General features: G+C 41.9%; 1 protein-coding gene across 1 annotated transcript in view; it reads left to right on the plus strand.

The window, feature by feature from the left end:
• Positions 1 to 17,251, plus strand: part of LOC134503936 (polycystin-1-like protein 2) — a 64,766-nt gene that overhangs the window by 22,842 nt on the left and 24,673 nt on the right. Inside the window, exons 15-26 of the mRNA XM_063312906.1 lie at positions 3,215 to 3,340; positions 3,686 to 3,874; positions 4,655 to 4,779; positions 6,211 to 6,337; positions 9,435 to 9,566; positions 10,022 to 10,247; positions 11,303 to 11,496; positions 13,314 to 13,544; positions 13,848 to 13,949; positions 14,357 to 14,535; positions 15,397 to 15,543; positions 16,793 to 16,992. Coding sequence (XP_063168976.1) covers positions 3,215 to 3,340; positions 3,686 to 3,874; positions 4,655 to 4,779; positions 6,211 to 6,337; positions 9,435 to 9,566; positions 10,022 to 10,247; positions 11,303 to 11,496; positions 13,314 to 13,544; positions 13,848 to 13,949; positions 14,357 to 14,535; positions 15,397 to 15,543; positions 16,793 to 16,992 — 1,978 coding nt within the window. The remainder of the gene's footprint in view (positions 1 to 3,214; positions 3,341 to 3,685; positions 3,875 to 4,654; positions 4,780 to 6,210; positions 6,338 to 9,434; positions 9,567 to 10,021; positions 10,248 to 11,302; positions 11,497 to 13,313; positions 13,545 to 13,847; positions 13,950 to 14,356; positions 14,536 to 15,396; positions 15,544 to 16,792; positions 16,993 to 17,251) is intronic.

A 17,251-nucleotide genomic window follows, 5' to 3' on the forward strand; every position in this document is an offset into this window, starting at 1 on the left:
ATAGCTAAAAAGCAGTTAACAAGCAATTTCCAAAAGTGATTAGAAAAGGAAGTATGCAAACCCAGTGCCCTTTTAAATGCACCAACCGCTGTTTGAGCAAGATGGTTATTGCCTTGTCTCCCAGAGCTCTAAACCCACCAGAGACTGCTGTCTTACAGTCTCCTCGTGAGGAGCAACTGTCTGGAGCACTTGTGGGTGATCCCAAGTCCTCTCTTTGTCCGGAGAGGAATTACAAAGAGCTGGCATACTTGCCAGCTCTTCATTCCTCTGCGGTCATCAGCTCCACATTTAGCGGAGCCATCTTCAGTTCACCATTTATTCCCTGGAAGTCGGTAATGCCTTCATGTTCAGAAAGCATGTTGTATTGCCTGGGTGATCAGAAGAGCTCACCAACAGAGGCATTAGGTTTGTTTAATACAGGTAATCCTCATTTAGTGACTGTCTTGTTTAGCGACCATTCTCAGTTATGATGGTGATGAAAAAGTAACTTTATGACCAATCCTTGCATTTACAACCTTTGCAGGTCTGTCAAGCAAAGAAAAGCTGAAGTAAGATAATAAGCACAGTTAGTTTTGCTTAGCGATTGATTTGCTTAATGACTGAGTTGCTGATCCCAATTGTGGTCGCTAAATGAGGACTACCTGTAATACTTTCTTGAATAAACTCACAATTGGCTTCATTTGCATACTGAGTTAGGCCAGAAGCCCGGTAATTATGTCAATAATAATAATCTATTAAACTTGTATGCTGCTGGACTCTGAATGACTCTGGGCAGTAGGAATGAAGGATGGACAGACAATTCCGAATGTTTTTTTGAAAGCAATTTTGTTTTGCCAGGTTCAACCTGAAGATATAAACAGTGGGAACCAAACTTTGCAGGCCATGGTTTTGGAAAAATCAAACAGCATCCTAAAAGGAGATAATAACAGCATGTCCCTCTTTCAGCTGTACAAGTCGGTATCTTCTGTTCTTAATCAAGAAACAAAAGAAGCAACCTTTAATGCATCTCTGCAGACAGATACGCGGAAAGAGGTTGGCTTTTTGAGCTTCTCCTTCAGAACCATTTGCTCCGGTCAGGCTGAATTCAGAAGCCAATGTTCTAGAAGCAATATCTGTAACAGTTCAGTTATGGAAAGCAACTTAAGGGTCATAATAGTCTGTTATCACACTGGAAAGGCCATTGGTTGAACTGGAATATCATATCTGCAGCCAGCTCAATCAATGGGATGGTTATAAACAAATGTGTTGCTAAATATGGTGGAGACTTTTAACATATCTACACTGTCCATTAGAAACCTGGTGACTACATTCATGCAACAGGATGCTGGTTAATTTTAACACTGGTTATGGTTTTTTGAGGGGGAGGTGATAGCCTGATGTGTGAACCCAGGGCAGAGATCAGTTTAAGTTTCATTGTATTGTGCAGTTCCAGAAAATCAGTCAATTCAGTAACCAGATTGTGTTGTTGTGTGAGTATAACTTTATCACATAAGTCTTGATCTGTATTTAATCATGAGAACTCATTTAAAATTTTCTAACAAAGGCCTAACAGCTTTGCTGCTTTATGAAGAAATTGGTCTTTGTCAGGGAAAGAAGGCCATTGAAAATTTCATGGAGCTGGGGAACCCCTGCTTTTCCTGTATGTTGTTGGACCACATTGTCCATCATCCCTCATTATTGGCAAGGTTATCTGGAGCTGTTGGATGCTTTAATTCAGGTCTGAGGCATGTTCAGAAAAGGGAAAGGGATCTGGAATTCAAATCTTGCAAGGAATAAATGAACCAGCTGTGGATGTTTAGCCTGGAGAAGGGAGGAAGGAGAGACATTGGAATGGATGTTCAACTTTCTGAAAGGCTTTTCTACAAAGCTGAGGCAATATGGCTGTCTGTTGCTCTGGAGAGCACAGCTGGGATTTACACTAATGCAGTCAGTATCTCAGTTCTTATACCTGCAGACTCCTGATGAGTTGGGAGTACAGCTGTCAAAATTCCTAGCTTGTACTATGAACCCATCAAGCTGTGGTGGTGGTGGTGGTGATGATGATGATGATGGATGATTTTTACCTATGAGACTTATCCCTGCCCAATCCTTAATAGACTCTAGATGGCTCCAGAAGTTAGTGAAGGAGGCACTAAAAATGCATACATCGTTGAAAATAATGCATACAGGAACATTACCCTGGAGAAGACTGTTTTAAAAAAATATATTAGGAACAAAATGCATCCAAAAATGTGTTTATTAAAGAGAAATGTGCATGAAAGTGCTGTTACTGAGAAAAATGCGAAGAGTGAATATTCAGAGAAATATATACAAACTGTGTGCACCCTTGACACACAAAAATTCATACCTTTACTAACACAATGCACAAAGCGCATGGTATTGCTAAGGATCATTTATCAAGAACTATATTTTTAAAATGTAATGTGTGATTAGGAGAAATCTCATGAAAATACACTGAGAAAAATATGTTCAAAAAGATAATATTCAGGGGAATATATATGAATGTATGCATCTATACTTTTTCGTGTAGAGGTTAAAAACCAAAAGGGACGCGGTGGCGCTGCGGGTTAAACCGCTGAGCTGCCGATCGGAAGGTCGGCGGTTCGAAACCGCGCGGCGGGGTGAGCTCCCGTTGTTCGTCCCAGCTCCTGCTCACCTAGCAGTTCGAAAACATGCAAATGTGAGTAGATTAATTGGTACCGCTTCAGCGGGAAGGTAACGGCGTTCCGTGTCGTCATGCTGGCCACATGACCCGGAAGTGTCTACGGACAACGCCGGCTCTAAGGCTTAGAAACGGAGATGAGCACCGCCGCCTAGAGTCGGATTCGACTGGACTTTACGTCAAGGGAAACCTTTACCTTTTACTAAAACCCAAAAACAATGCAGTCTGATGCAAAAATGGGCCAGACACAACTTAACACTGGGAAAATAATGCAAAAGAAAATGGCATGAAACAAACTTTTCTAACTAGGATCAATAGGTAGAAATGGTAGGAAGGAAATCTAGGCAAGGCGTTTGGAGAAATGTCCTAATAGTAAGAATTGTTAGAGTAGGACTGATTACTTTGGAGACAAAAGGACTCCCTTGGGGAGATGTTAAAAGAAGAGTTTAAGTAGCCACCAGCAGCTGTAAAATCCTTGCAGTGAGGGATATATGCCTCTATTATTCTGTGCCTCAGTGTCCTTTCTCTGATGGTGTCTCCTTGTCTCTCAAGCTTAGAGAGCTAATGCTGACAACCCTTTCAGTGGTTAATGTCACATCAATGCAGACAGCCCTCAAGATGTCAGAAGTGCTCAAAGAAATCACGTATAAGAGCGAAGAGCTGTCTTCTTCTGCACAGGTGAGCAGCCAGCCAAGAGGGGCTTTCGGACCTCTGGTTAAAGCAACCAGGGATGTAACGAGGATGTGAGAAGCTGAATGTGGGTCATTTCAGAAAATACCTGAATTCCACAGCCTGCAAAAGGGGAAAAATTTTAAAAGGGGGGACAAAGAGGGAACGGACAGAAATAATTTCATTTTTTTTTTTAGAATTAGAGTAAAGCATTAGTCATCAACGTGGCAGGATTGAACAGTAATAGCCAGGCAGAAATTGCCTGGAACCAGAGATGGATGGATCTTTCCTGTTTCCACCTCTGGCTTGGGGACAAGGGTGGTGGTATGCTTAGGGACCTCTTCTCCTATCCAGGTGGAAGCGAGTCATACTCTGAAGAGTGTCAGTGAATCCTTACTGATGGTGGACACAGAGGATGGAGAAGACCATCTAAAGCGCAAGGAAGCTGCCAGCTACCTTTTCAGCGCAGTAAGCAATGTCCTTGAAGCTACTGTGCAGAATGGAACAGAGGAAGCTGCTGCCCCTGAGATGGCACAGGTGAGGGTGTGGCAACGTAGGTGTGTTGCCTTGCATCTACATGCCCCTGCAGGTCTTGTTGGCAGTCCTGTTCACCATTTATGGGAACTCTCACCTTCAGCCAACTGACAGTCCAAGTAGCCATAAAACTAACTCTCCCTTTCCTGCCAGAATTTCAGCATTCTGTTTCTGCAGCATGGTGATAAATGATTTCCCCCCTTCTTTCAGGCCGGCCATTATGGTAACATGCAACCAGGGCCACAGCTTTTGAGAAAAAGTCCTGCTAAAATGCTGGGGTTGTACTTCTGCAGTTCACAGGGGCTTCTCAATGCAACAGAAGAATGGTGGCAAACGAGCTGGGAAGATTTTAGGCCAGTGTTTCTCAACCTTGGCTACTTTCTGGGAGTTGAAGTCCACACATCTGAAAGTTGCCAAGGTTGAGAAACACTGCTTTAGGCAATTTGAGAGCATGTTGTGGGTACCATTACAAAATGGGTGCCATATGAGGACTTGTCTTTTCACTAAATAGCTACCATTAGCAGGTTGTATTTATTTGCTAAGAGACCTTCAAAGCACGTTCAGTGACAATGGAGGGTAGTAATTTACTGTGCAGCATTCCCACTTCCCACTTTGTAAATGATCAGAAGCAGCCAGTTTTTAAATCAATGTCCTGTGGGATAGACAGTTTGATGGACATCAGGGAAGGTGGATGCTGGACACTGGTGCCCATTGGAATACCTTTGGGGCCCCCAGTTCTACCTGATGTAAAGGACTCTCACTGAATATAGTTTATTTCTTCTGCCTTAGAATTCAGTGTCGCAAGAACTCATATCTACTGTTGAAAACCTTCAGAGTGCTCTCCTTTTTGGAAAATTGCCTGACAGTGAGCCTTTGGTGCTAACAGCTCCTTCTGCAGCTATGTATATCAACAGGTAATCCACAACACCTGAAAAAAGAGGATTTCTGTATCTCAACTTTTTTCATTCCTGTTTAGGAAAGACATACTAGGCCATGGGTACCATATCTGGATTGCAAACTTTCTTATGACCACCAGGGGGCAGCAAGGAAATATAGAAAAGTCTAACCCCTTGCTGCCATCTAGCGCTCCTTGGGATTTTGGCAGTCCAGATACAGTACTGCTACATAAACCACTTTTGGGGGCCAGCAAAGCAATCCCACCCCCCATGCCCCCCAAACGCAGTTTTTTTCCACCAAGGGTGGCATTCACTGTTAAAGCATCAGAAAGTCAACTGACATGTGACAGGCAGCTTCTAATTTAATTTACATAAGGAAGCAGCAGTTTAGGGTTGGGATTATAAAACAGGGACACCAAGATCAGGGTTCTGAATCCTGACATAAAAAGATGCCACATTAAAACAAGCTAAGTTTCTTAATGGTGTCTGGTTGTGAAGGAAGGAAGGAAGGAAGGAAGGAAGGAAGGAAGGAAGGAAGGAAGGAAGGAAGGAAGGAAGGAAGGAAGGAAGGAAGGAAGGAAGGAAGGAAGGAAGGAAGGAGGGAAGACCTAGCTTCTTTCATAAACTTCATTCCTGAATTCATCCACTATATTAAGCCCAAAATAAACTGATTTTATTATAGCTTAGCATTTTTTATCTTCCTAGCAGTTGCTTCTAGGAATGATTTAGGTTCCTCAAACTGGAGATGCCAGGAACAAAACCAAGGTTTATCTGATGCCTGCCCTTTCTGCTCACCTCTGGTCTCACCTGATGGTCTAGGGCAGTGTTTCTCAACCTTGGCAACTTTAAGACGTCTGGACTTCAACTCCCAGTATTCCCCAGCCAGCCATGCTGGCTGGTGAATTCTGGTAGTTGAAGTCCAGACGTCTTAAAGTTGCCAAGGTTGAGAAACATTGGTTTCCTTCCTTCCTTCCTTCCTTCCTTCCTTCCTTCCTTCCTTCCTTCCTTCCTTCCTTCCTTCCTTCCTCCCTCCCTCCCTCCCTCCCTCCCTCCCTCCCTTCCTCCCTCCCTCCCTCCCTCCCTCCCTCTCCACACTGACTCTTCATTTCTTACACCATAATTTATGGGATAAGCCATCATTGGCTGGATTTGCAGGACATGCTAAATCATAAACCATGGTTTACAGCAACATTATCTAGGTCCCTACAATGTATTAAATCAAAACCAAAGTCAAACAGCCACATTCTGGCTTACAGAGTGTTGTGAACCCAGTTTCTCGCTTGCTCCTTATTTCAACTTTTAGGAGTGCGTAAAGGAAGACCGGCAGAGGAGCCCTTCCTCACATGAATTTAGCCATTTCACCAGATGCAGTGTGTCATTTAGGACTTGTGTGTTTGCCTTTTGTCTTGTCTTCTCGCCTTTCATGTTTTCTCATCCTTCTCTGAAAAGGTTGCAGACAGAGAATGTCAACGGCACGGCCATTAAAATCTCCAATTCCAGTTCTGCCACGTTCACCCTCCCTTCCGCCTCTTCGCTCAGCATCTCTGGGGACAGCGACGAGACAGTGGACATCAGGGCAAGCTTGCATCTTCATTGGGGCTTTCTTTGCTCTGGGAATGGATTTTCTTCTGGTCTTGAGATGTCTCTTCATTTTTAATCATAATGTACAGGTTGAAATAACAGTGATGGTCCATATGACCTCCCCGCCTTTTTTTCTTTGGTGCCTTTGAGTCAGCGTTGAGTCCTGGCAATTGCCTGGACAAGTCCCTGCAGGTTTCTTGGCAAAGTTTTTCAGAAGTGGTTTGCCATTGCCTGCTTTCTAGGGCTGAGAGAGAGGGACTGGCCCAAGGTCACCCAGCTGGCTTTGTGCCCAAGGCGGGACTAGAACTCACGGTCTCCCGGTTTCTAGCCTGGTGGCTTTAGCCACTGTATCAAACTGGTTGTCCTCTTCATTATAACCCATGAAATATAGAGGAAAGGAAAGGAAAGACAAAATATGGATGGATAGGGAGAGGAAAGTTTTTTCTAAAGCTAAGTCTAAGTCTAAGTCTAAGTTATGAAACAGAGGAGAAAGGTGAGTTCCAGGAGAGGAGTACAGCAGCAGAGTGTTTATTATTTATTTTATATAAAACATTTGAATAGCCGCCCATCTTATAACCAAACTCTGGGCAGTCTACAACCCAAAAATAAAACTGCGTATACAACTGTAAAAGCAGAAAACAATAAAACCCAAAACAGAAAAACCTGGTGCCACAACCACACTTCCCTGTTGCAATCCTCAGCCTTCTCCTCCTACTCTGAACTCACCCTATTCCAACACTTGGGGGAAAAGCCAACATTTTGTTTCTGGTTTTTATTGAATTCTGTTACTGCTATTTTGTATTGATATTTTAAACTCTGTTAGCCACCCAAACTTGGGTTTGTGAAATGAGCAACTATATCAATTAATTAAAATAATTAAAAAGAAACTTAGATAATTATTTTATGGCAACCCCATTTCTGTGGGCTGTAAGAAATTCAAGGGCTCCAGGACTTACCCAGGGGTGGTTCCCAGCAACCCTAGAGAACATCACCTGGTTATTAACATTTATTTGCCAAATCCACATGTTCTATATCGATCTCTGTGCCCAAGGAAATCCTATTTTAAAGAGTCACTAATCCATGCAAAGATTACTGCAGATGCTGACTGCAAGACGTTTAATCCTTGGGAGAAGAGCAATGACAAATCTCGATAAAATAGTGAAGAGCAGAGACACCACGCTGACAACAAAGGTCCACATAGTTAAAGCAATGGTGTTCCCAGTACTAACATATGGCTGCGAGAGCTGGACCATAAGGAAGGCTGAGAGAAGGAAGATAGATACTTTTGAGCTGTGGTGTTGGAGGAAAATTCTGAGAGTGCCTTGGACTGCAAGAAGATCAAACCAGTCCATCCTCCAGGAAATAAAGCCAGACTGCTCACTTGACGGAATGATATTAAAGGCAAAACCAAAGTACTTTGGCCACATAATGAGAAGACAGGACACCCTGGAGAAGATGCTGATGCTGGGGAGAGTGGAAGGCAAAAGGAAGAGGGGCCGACCAAGGGCAAGATGGATGGATGATATTCTAGAGGTGACGGACTCGTCCCTGGGGGAGCTGGGGATCTTGACGACCAACAGGAAGCTCTGACGTGGGCTGGTCCATGAAGTCACGAAGAGTTGGAAGCGACTGAACAAATAAACAACAACAATCCATGCAAATAAATGTGAAAGTTTTTCAGGGTCAAACATCCTCAAGTCAACCTCAGAAGCTGGAGACTTCAACAGGTCCATGTTGTTTTCTTGGCAACCGTAGAGAAGTGGTTTCCTACTGCCTTTATCCAGAATGTTTTTTGACTTCCCAGTCTAGCCCACAGCTCTTTTTCTCTGGTGATCTCTTACCTAGGTACTAACTAGTAGGGCTATGTGGTGCTTTGGACTTGTTTGCCAAACATTCCCAGGATTCCACAGCAAGCTTGAAGGTGTTGCAGGCGGTTGCTACAGTTGTACTCCCAAGGCCTCCATCTTTTGAAGATCAAATCCAAAGTACCATACAACAAAGTACCGCAAATACAAAGGACTGTACAACTAGGTCCAATGAGCTATATTTACAAGGACAAAGTTGGCCAGATGGTGGCACAACATTTAGAGTCTTGTGTTTCCTTCCTTCCTTCCTTCCTTCCTTCCTTCCTTCCTTCCTTCCTTCCTTCCTTCCTTCCTTCCTTCCTTCCTTCCTTCCTTCCTTCCTTCCTTCCTTCCTTCCTTCCTTCCAGAACAAGCCTGCTAGATTAGCTATCTGTTATATTTTGTGCTTCTGCATTAGCCCATTAGTAGGATTTCTAGTATAGCAGAAATTGTGGGAAGCTGATATTTTGGTTTTGTAGTTTTTTTTAAATCCTAAGTTCTTTATGTTTACTGACTGTCCAAAAAAGAGAAGTGCAAGGCAGTCCTAAGTCTCTCTCTCTCTGCTCTATTCTTGGAAAGCTCTGATATTTCCAGTACCTTCTAAGCAGCAACTAACAAGGCAGAAATAAAGCTGGAGATACAGTTGCATCTTGCTATCATCTTCTCAAAACCAGCCAAACAACAAGTAAACCAATATCCTTCCATCTCTTTTTTGGTTCTCTATTTGGTCTAAATACTTTCCTGGGATGGGGGATCAGTGGTCTGTTCAAATCCTTCCGGTCCAACAGTTCTTTCAGTTTGGATCTTTAGGGACTTCAGAAACAGCCATGGAATCTGGCATGGAATGTCAACTTTCAGTGTCAGAGTTCCTTCACTGAGACCAGAACTCTGCTCACAATCTTGATAGAGATAATCCAACTAGTCCTATGTACCTTTGGATGCTGACCCAATGTCCATAATGTTGCAGCCTTAAAACAGTTGCTGTGGTTCCTTCTTCATATAGTATGTGGCTCATGAAACTTGAACCATGACAATCGGATTAAACAAAGAATGGCCCAAGGTCAAAGAAGCAACATAAAAATGCTAAATTCCTGAGCAAAATGGGAATGCTAAGTTCATTCCTCATCGTCTGCCTTACTGTTGCTGAGTTTCTGATTGAATGGAATCCTTACACTGGAATCTGCCTTTTTAAGTCTAACGTGGCCCAGATCTGAAGAAATCTTGACCATTAAGTATCCCTTCTTGCAGATGGTGAGCTTCTCGGTGAACCCCTTTTCTTCAAGTGACTCCTTTGACATCCAGGGAACTGTTGGAGGCCTCAGTCTCACCAGCCTAGAAGGGCTGGTCATTCCAGTGCATGACCTTATGGAAGATATTGAGGTAATTTTTCTGCTCTGCTTGCTTTCCACCCCTTAGGTAGTTTCGGATGTTGAAGACAAATCTGTCCTGTGTTTCCTGATGGATTCCACTTCTTCTTCTTCTCCATATGCAGTTCCTCTATTAAACTGGCAGCAATACCAGGGTTGAGAAAAACCAGAGCAGGAAAGACTTTTTGGGAGACTTCCCTTCCAAATATTCTAACTGTGCTCTATATCCCTCCACATCCCTCTGTTTTCTTTTCTTCAAGACAGACTCTTCTCTCCTCCATTCTTCAATATTTAGGAGACAGAAGCATCTTTTCTTTCTGTCTGGCCCACTACCCTTCACTTTTATAAAAAGTTGGGGTAAATTGTATAGTAAAGTGCTATCCTTGCACATAAATTCCTGTGATTTATTTTAAAGTCTCTTAGGGTATGCATGGATTTCCAGAGCTAATTGGTTGACTTTATCCATAGATCATGTTGCCCAGGAGTTCTGCAACCCAAGATGACAAGAATGTATTGAATCTGGGAAATTTCACAGCCGTCCAAGTCAATGTGACTTCAGTAGACTCATCTCTAGTGATCCACCTGGAGATGGATCAAAATGTTCCACTTATCCTTTATTTGGGATATGATTATCTTCCCAATGAGACTGATCATGAACTGATGGCACGTCTTCCTCACAACAGAGATGCTAGAGGTAAAATTTAGTGACTTTCAGAGGTTGCACATTTTTATGCCTTAGTCAATCAAGCTTTGTTGAATAAGCCATAATGTTCACTCTTAATGGCTTGGATCTCACAACTAAGCCAAAACTACATATTAAACTGCATTATGACATAGTGCCATGGTCCTCAACATGGGGTCTGAGGATGTCAATGTGCCTTTTGTATCCCCCTGCCTTCCTGCCCTGCCTGATTTTTTTTTTTTTACATTTAATTAAAAATGGGAAATTGGCATTCTGCAAATCAAAGTATCAACTTTCAGTGTCACCTTTATTTTCAAGAATACCTCCAGCCTAAAATCAACCCCTTAAGCTTCATTAGAAAATATAGAAGATGGGTAGATGAATGTTATGTTTGAAAGTGTGCCCAATTGCCTTCAAAATGACAAAAGATAATAGGGTGAACATCTCAGGGGAGAGGGGCCTAGAGAGAATGGCAAATAAGATTCTGGTCTTTATATTTCATCATGTCCTTCTGGTACCCATTTTGTCAATCTCAAATTCCAAACATGTCTACCAGCCCAAAAATGGTTGGAAACCCATAACTTGAAGTTATGTAAAAACAAGGTTTTCTGCCCAATCCTTGTTGGTATAAACATACAAAAGGCTTCAAAATAGTTTTGTATGTTCCAAGACTGGTTTCCTAATCAGTCAATGCTCTCCTATGCTGTGCTAAAATTAATCTGCATTTATAAACTGGCAGTTGTATTTATCTTTATTCTGTGAAATGCTAAAATTCTGCATATCAAATCACTGCTCAAATCGCAGCCCAGAAAACCGGGATTTATTCAAGTATTTACCTGATCTCTACATGGCTTTATCTGATTACTTCCTTCCTTAGTTCTCATTGCCAGATGAAGTCAACTCAAGGGGCACCAAATTTGGTCTCTGTAGAATCCAAAAGCCTGTAAATTATTTTGTAACTCTTGTGTGGCCTTGATGATGCTTAATATAGAATTTGGACTCATGAAAGAAAAAAAACACACAACTAACAATCTTTGCATTGGTTTGTTTGTTTTTTGGCAACCCAGATGAGATATATTCCTGGGTGCTTTACCCAGAAGACCTGATTTTTGGAGAAGGAATCTATTATTTTGTAGTGAGACCAGACACAGACCTGGACTTCCCTGCTTTTAGTGAAATGAACATCTCCGTCACTTGCTTTGTATCCCAATGTGTATTCTGGGATGAGCACCAAAGAAGTTGGAATAGCTACGGATGCCGTGTAAGTAGAGAGCAGTAGTAATACTGGCATATTGAAGACTTATTGATATGCAACATTCTTCCCTAATGTGAGATCTTTTAGATATGTTGGGACTGCAATTTTTGAATTCTGGGAGTTATATTCCTAACATTTCTGGAGAATGCAGGTTATGTACAACTGCTGTATTGTAAAACTTAGTTCTCTCCCAGTCAAAAGTAAACCACCTATTTCTAAATCAGGATGTTATTGAAACTAGGAATAAATGGGAAGTGTTTCTCTTGCCCAAAAGAGAACCATGTCTAGTCCACTTAGAGTGGGCTGGAGACAGAACAGCAAGATAGTTGAAGATTAGCTGTAGAAACAGAGCTTATATTTAATACAATCCAGTCACTGGAATTCTTTCATAATGACTTTAGCTTTTCTGTAATAAAATTACCTTCTCAGAAGTTCCTGTTAAACAGTCACTCAGAAGTGACTATTTAATTCATAGCAAACGCCTGATTGTGGGAGGTGGGTGGATAGGTCACAATAGGAGCTGATACAGATGCACACCCACAACCAGTAGATTTATTCTGGACCCTGTGATACTTATACCAATAAAGTAGTGTGATCTAATAATATATTTAAGTGGAAGTATTATTCACGAACCAGTATGTGTTTCTATGTATGTACAAATGGTGTAAGAAATATAATAAAAGAAATCAAGTCTTAACTTACTCAGGTTTCCTCCCTCATGTCTCTTTCCCTCATTTTCTGCTTGTAATTTATTATGGCTTCATCTTCTGCTCCTTATCTCAATTACTGATACTGGAATGTCTCTGAGTTTCCCCCTAATGGTCTTGCTGTCAAACAAGGCCTTTAACTCACAACACTCCAAAATCTCCATATACACAACACAGTCCAACATCCTGGTCTTTCCACACTCTCACAAGCCACTCCAGTCTTTTCCTCCTGATCTTCCTTCACGTCCCAGGGCTGGGATCTCCAGACTTGGCAGGCTGGATCATTCCTCCATTCCATTCCACATTAACCAGGTGACATCCTCTCCAGCAGCATGTCCTGCAGCATCTGAAGTATAACCCCCTTCTCTGCTTTTCCTTTCCCTTTCCCTTTTTCTATATACTACTAAAACTCTCGTGTCTGTTTGATACTTTGTAACCTTTAACTGGGTGAAATGGTGTGTCATAGCCCAACAGTTTTTGAACCAAGGTACCTCAAATGGGCTAACTTACAGAATGTGTCCAATATCAGAGACCCATGACTCTCATGGAATAGAAATTTGGCAAATTTTATAAAACATTTGATGACAAAAAATAATCATAAGACATTTTATGGCATAATAAAAATGTCATAAAACATTTCCTGTGGTCAACTCTTGATGTTCGAGCTTGGCTATATAGTTCAACATGGGCTACTTTCAAGGCAGATACATCTCTCCTTGAACGTTTAAGAACTTTTTCAGTACATTAGAAGCTCTGCCATTATTGTAGGCATTGAGGAATCTGGTAAGGAAATATCTCTGAAACGATGACCCAACGGGTCATGGGTTGTCTAGTATATTCTATGTCTAAGGCATGTATGTGCCACTTTACAGGTACATTCTAGCATTTTCATTTTCCTCTTTTCTGCTTATGTGTTCTTGCTGTTGTGCTGAGTTATCTGCCTTCCCTAAAAACAGTCCATGACCTTGGCACAGATCTAACCACTTTCTTCCAGCTGGGCACTTCACCTGCCACACTGACAGATGTGAAAAAAGACCCCAAACTTCTACTTGAAGTTTGTGATGTACAGATGGGATAGAGGTAGAGGCCAAAATGCCATCTCTTCCTTGCTTGCAGGTTGGCCCCAAAACAACCCCTGGGGATACTCAGTGTCTCTGTAACCACCTGACCTTCTTTGGAAGCTCTTTCTTTGTAATGCCAAACACCATTGATGTCAGCAGAACTGTGGAGCTGTTTGCCACTTTTGTGGACAACCCCGTCGTGGTGACAACGGTAGGCTGCATCTTCCTCACCTACCTTCTGGTTCTGATCTGGGCCAGAAGAAAAGACATCCAAGACGATGCCAAAGTAAGTTGTACATAGTGTCAGCTGGCATTTGTTTCTTTTACAATACAAAGACTTTTCTTTTGCTTGTAAAAAGGGGCTGAACCATTACAGAACCTACAAGATGATACTATGACATGTTTGCCATTCATGAACCTTCTCCTGCAGAGGATCATCTCCTTTTTAATTCAGACTCTGTAGAGCTGGAACAGTGTACATTTTTTAGACCAGTAGACATTGATCTGGCAAGGAATCTTTCTTTGTTCACTTACATATTTCTGTTCATCATCTCCTTATCATTCCTGAAGTTGCATTATTTCTCTCTAGGTGAAGATAACAGTCTTGGAAGATAATGATCCTTTTGCTCAATATCGTTACTTGGTGACCCTTTATACTGGACATCGCCGAGGTGCAGCTACAACCTCTAAGGTAGCAATGGAGTCCTGGATCTTGTTGCTTGAAAGAGCTGCAGCTCTTACATTGTCCAGAGTCTACATCAGCACCAAAGAGAACGTTCTCTTAAATCTCCAAGCCATAGATTGGTGGAGGGCATTGTTCTGATGAGACTGTACAAAAACTAAGCCTTCCTTTCCTACTCATTGCATTCTTAACTAAACATGGCATGCACACTCCCCCATCTTTAATTAATAAAAATAAAGAGGAGACACCTATCTACATAGTATATTCTTGTTTGATCCTCAGACACTCATGACTTGCTATTTGCTAGAAGGAAGAAGAACAGGAAGTAGTGGTAGATAAGTATGAATACTGCATACAGTATGCAAATGAAATAAATGAGGAACTGAAGCAATTCTTCCCCATTCTTTCTATTCCAGGTGACTCTCACCTTGTATGGCCAGGAAGGAGAGAGTGAGCCACACCATTTGGTGGACCCCGATACCCCAGTCTTTGAGCGAGGGGGTGTGGATGTCTTTCTTCTGTGTACCCTTTTCCCCCTTGGGAAACTACAGAGTATCAGACTGTGGCATGACAATTCAGGAGCCAGCCCTTCCTGGTACGTAAGAGGCTGAGAGATGGACCAGAAAAGAAACATCCTTTTAACCTCCTTTTGTAAAGAGGACATCTTCTGAAATAGATTTTATTGTTTTGAATGTTTTGGATGATTTTTGTTGTTACGTTTCTGGTCATTTTTTGTCTTGTTTTGTGTTTTGAACTTTGTAAGCACTCAGAGTTACGGATGCGGGATGGGCGGCCATACAAACTTCACAAATAAATGAATGAATAAACAAATAAAACCCTTCTCTTTCCTGAGGTTTCAAGGAAGGGACCTTCTATTTTAATTTAAGATTCTTAGCCACCCCAATTTTAAGGGGCCCTCAAATATGTTGGATTACAATTTTTGTCAAACCTTTATTACAGCCTATGGGCCAGAAAGCGCAGCAATAAAACACATAGACCTATAATTTCTTGAATTACAATTCTATCTTCCTTTTCTAGCCTGGGTAACCCCATGGGAGTGGTAGATCATGACATCTGGAAGGCACCCAGTTGAAAAATTAATGTAGTTTGGTGTTAAGAGTGTCCTCGTGTGAAAAGTGAAATATTACTGCTTTCTACTGAGTCTAAAAACAGTCAGTTGATCAGTTGCCAATCTACTACATTAAGAATGGTTATGCACAAGACCTCAAGACAGCTTCAAGTGAATTTATTGGGCAGTGGAGGGTAAAATGTCCCAAGTCTGTAGGGTAGGTTCACACATTGTATCAACCTAGCTATTCTGATATGTAAATAATGGTTAACATGATGTGGGAACCAGAATACTATGCCTTGCTAACAAACATTGGTTAAACAAACCATTGCTTACAACACTGTATGAACCTCAGTCTGTCATTACCTTTATATTTTTCATTCACAGGTATGTGAATCGTGTTCTAGTCCACGATGTGGCCACTGATCAGAAGTGGTATTTTCTTTGTAACTCTTGGCTGGCCATTGATGTAGGAGATTGTGTCTTAGATAAAGTGTTCCCTGTAGCCACTGAACAAGACATGAAACAATTCAGGTATGTTGGGAGACAGTGTTTTTGTTTGTTTGTTTTAGAAAATTGAGTGGTGTATCTAATATACCTTTTTCCTCTTCCAGTAAAGGCTCAGAAGTTAAAAAGTTTGGTCAAGTTTCCAGAACGTTTCTACTTGTACTAAAAAAATTGACTGTGGAGGTAGCCAATTGGCTAGCAACAGTCTTGTGGCACCTTTATGATTAATAAATGTATTATTGCATAGATGTCTGTAGAACACAGTCTGTTTTTTCAGAGGCATGGAATCTTTCAGGTGCCACAAGAGTCTTCACTGTGTTTACTGCAATACAGTAACACAACTGTAAAAGGAAAACCGGCTAGCATAATTTTTAGTAAGACTGCTAAAGGCAGTCTGTAACGGTAGGGAAGATACAGCTTCCCAAGCCTTTTTAAAATGCATTTTAACCAAATGGAATATTGGAAAGAAAGTATGTAAAGAAAAACAGAACTGTCTGTTCATCTGCCTGCCTGTCAGCAGGATAACTCTCTGAAAGCTGAATTGAGTAAGACCAAATTTGGAGCACAAAAGAAAACAGGCCAGATTCAGTCTGGAGCTGCAGAGACAAAAATCTGGAAAATTTTCTCCCAGTGCATCTCCAGTAGCCTGGAATGTTGGCCACCACTCCATTCTAAGTTCCCAATATTATGTACCCATTTCTTAATGTGCTTTATATTTTATAACCATGAGCTCTAATGCAGATGTAATGCTTTGATGCACCTGGAATTATTAGCTGTTCTTTTTACAACCCACAAGGATGGCTGTAATTATTCAAGGAAGTTGATGGAGTAGTTTTGTTGCCTCTTTCTTTTTTTCTACACCCTGGAATTGCTACTGGATGGAGGACAGGCAAAGCCCAGTGGGGGTGGCTTCTTCCTAGAAGAACACTTTTGGGGGGGGGGTGCCTTTGAGTCACTTTTGACTCCTGGCAACTGCCTGGACAAGTCCCTGCAGTTTTCTTGACAAGGTTTTTTGGAAGTGGTTTGCCATTGCCTCCTTCCCAGGGCTGAGAGAGAGGGACCTGGCCAAGGTCACCCAGCTGGCTTCGTGCCTAAGGCAGGACTAGAGCTCACAGTCTCCCGGTTTCTAGCCTGGTGCCTTAACCACTACACCAACCTGGCTTTAAGAAGAGCTAATAACAGCAATAGTTTCCAGTGCTGCCAAAAGATAAATTGTTGGCTTGTGATTGTTTTGGCTCCTCATGATTCCCCCCTGATCTCTTTCACTTCTCTTCAGCAACCTGTTTTTTATGAAGACCTCCAGAGGCTTTCGTGATGGCCACATCTGGTACTCCATTTTCAACCGTTGTCCACGCAGCTCTTTTACACGGGCCCAGAGAGTGTCTTGTTGCTTCTCGCTTCTTCTATGCACCATGTTGACCAGCATCATGTTTTGGGGGGTACCCAAGGATCCGGCAGACCAGAAAATGGATTTAGGTAATAGCATCCCAGCTTCGCTTGGAATACAGTAGAAATGGCAACTAGAGAAGTTAAGAATGGCTGAATATGGAAATCTAGCCACTGAGAACAAATTCTAAATCTGATGCTTCTTCTTGCTTTGGAGTTGGTGGCACCTTGAAGAGGTTTTCTTGATCCCTCCTCTTAACAATAAGCATACTAACCTATGCTAAATGGCTGTTATAAAGATGTTGGGGAAAAACCTTTACAAAATGCTTAACCTGTATGAAACCTGCTC

This window comes from Candoia aspera, chromosome 11, assembly GCF_035149785.1.
Source record: "Candoia aspera isolate rCanAsp1 chromosome 11, rCanAsp1.hap2, whole genome shotgun sequence".
Taxonomy (NCBI): domain Eukaryota; kingdom Metazoa; phylum Chordata; class Lepidosauria; order Squamata; family Boidae; genus Candoia; species Candoia aspera.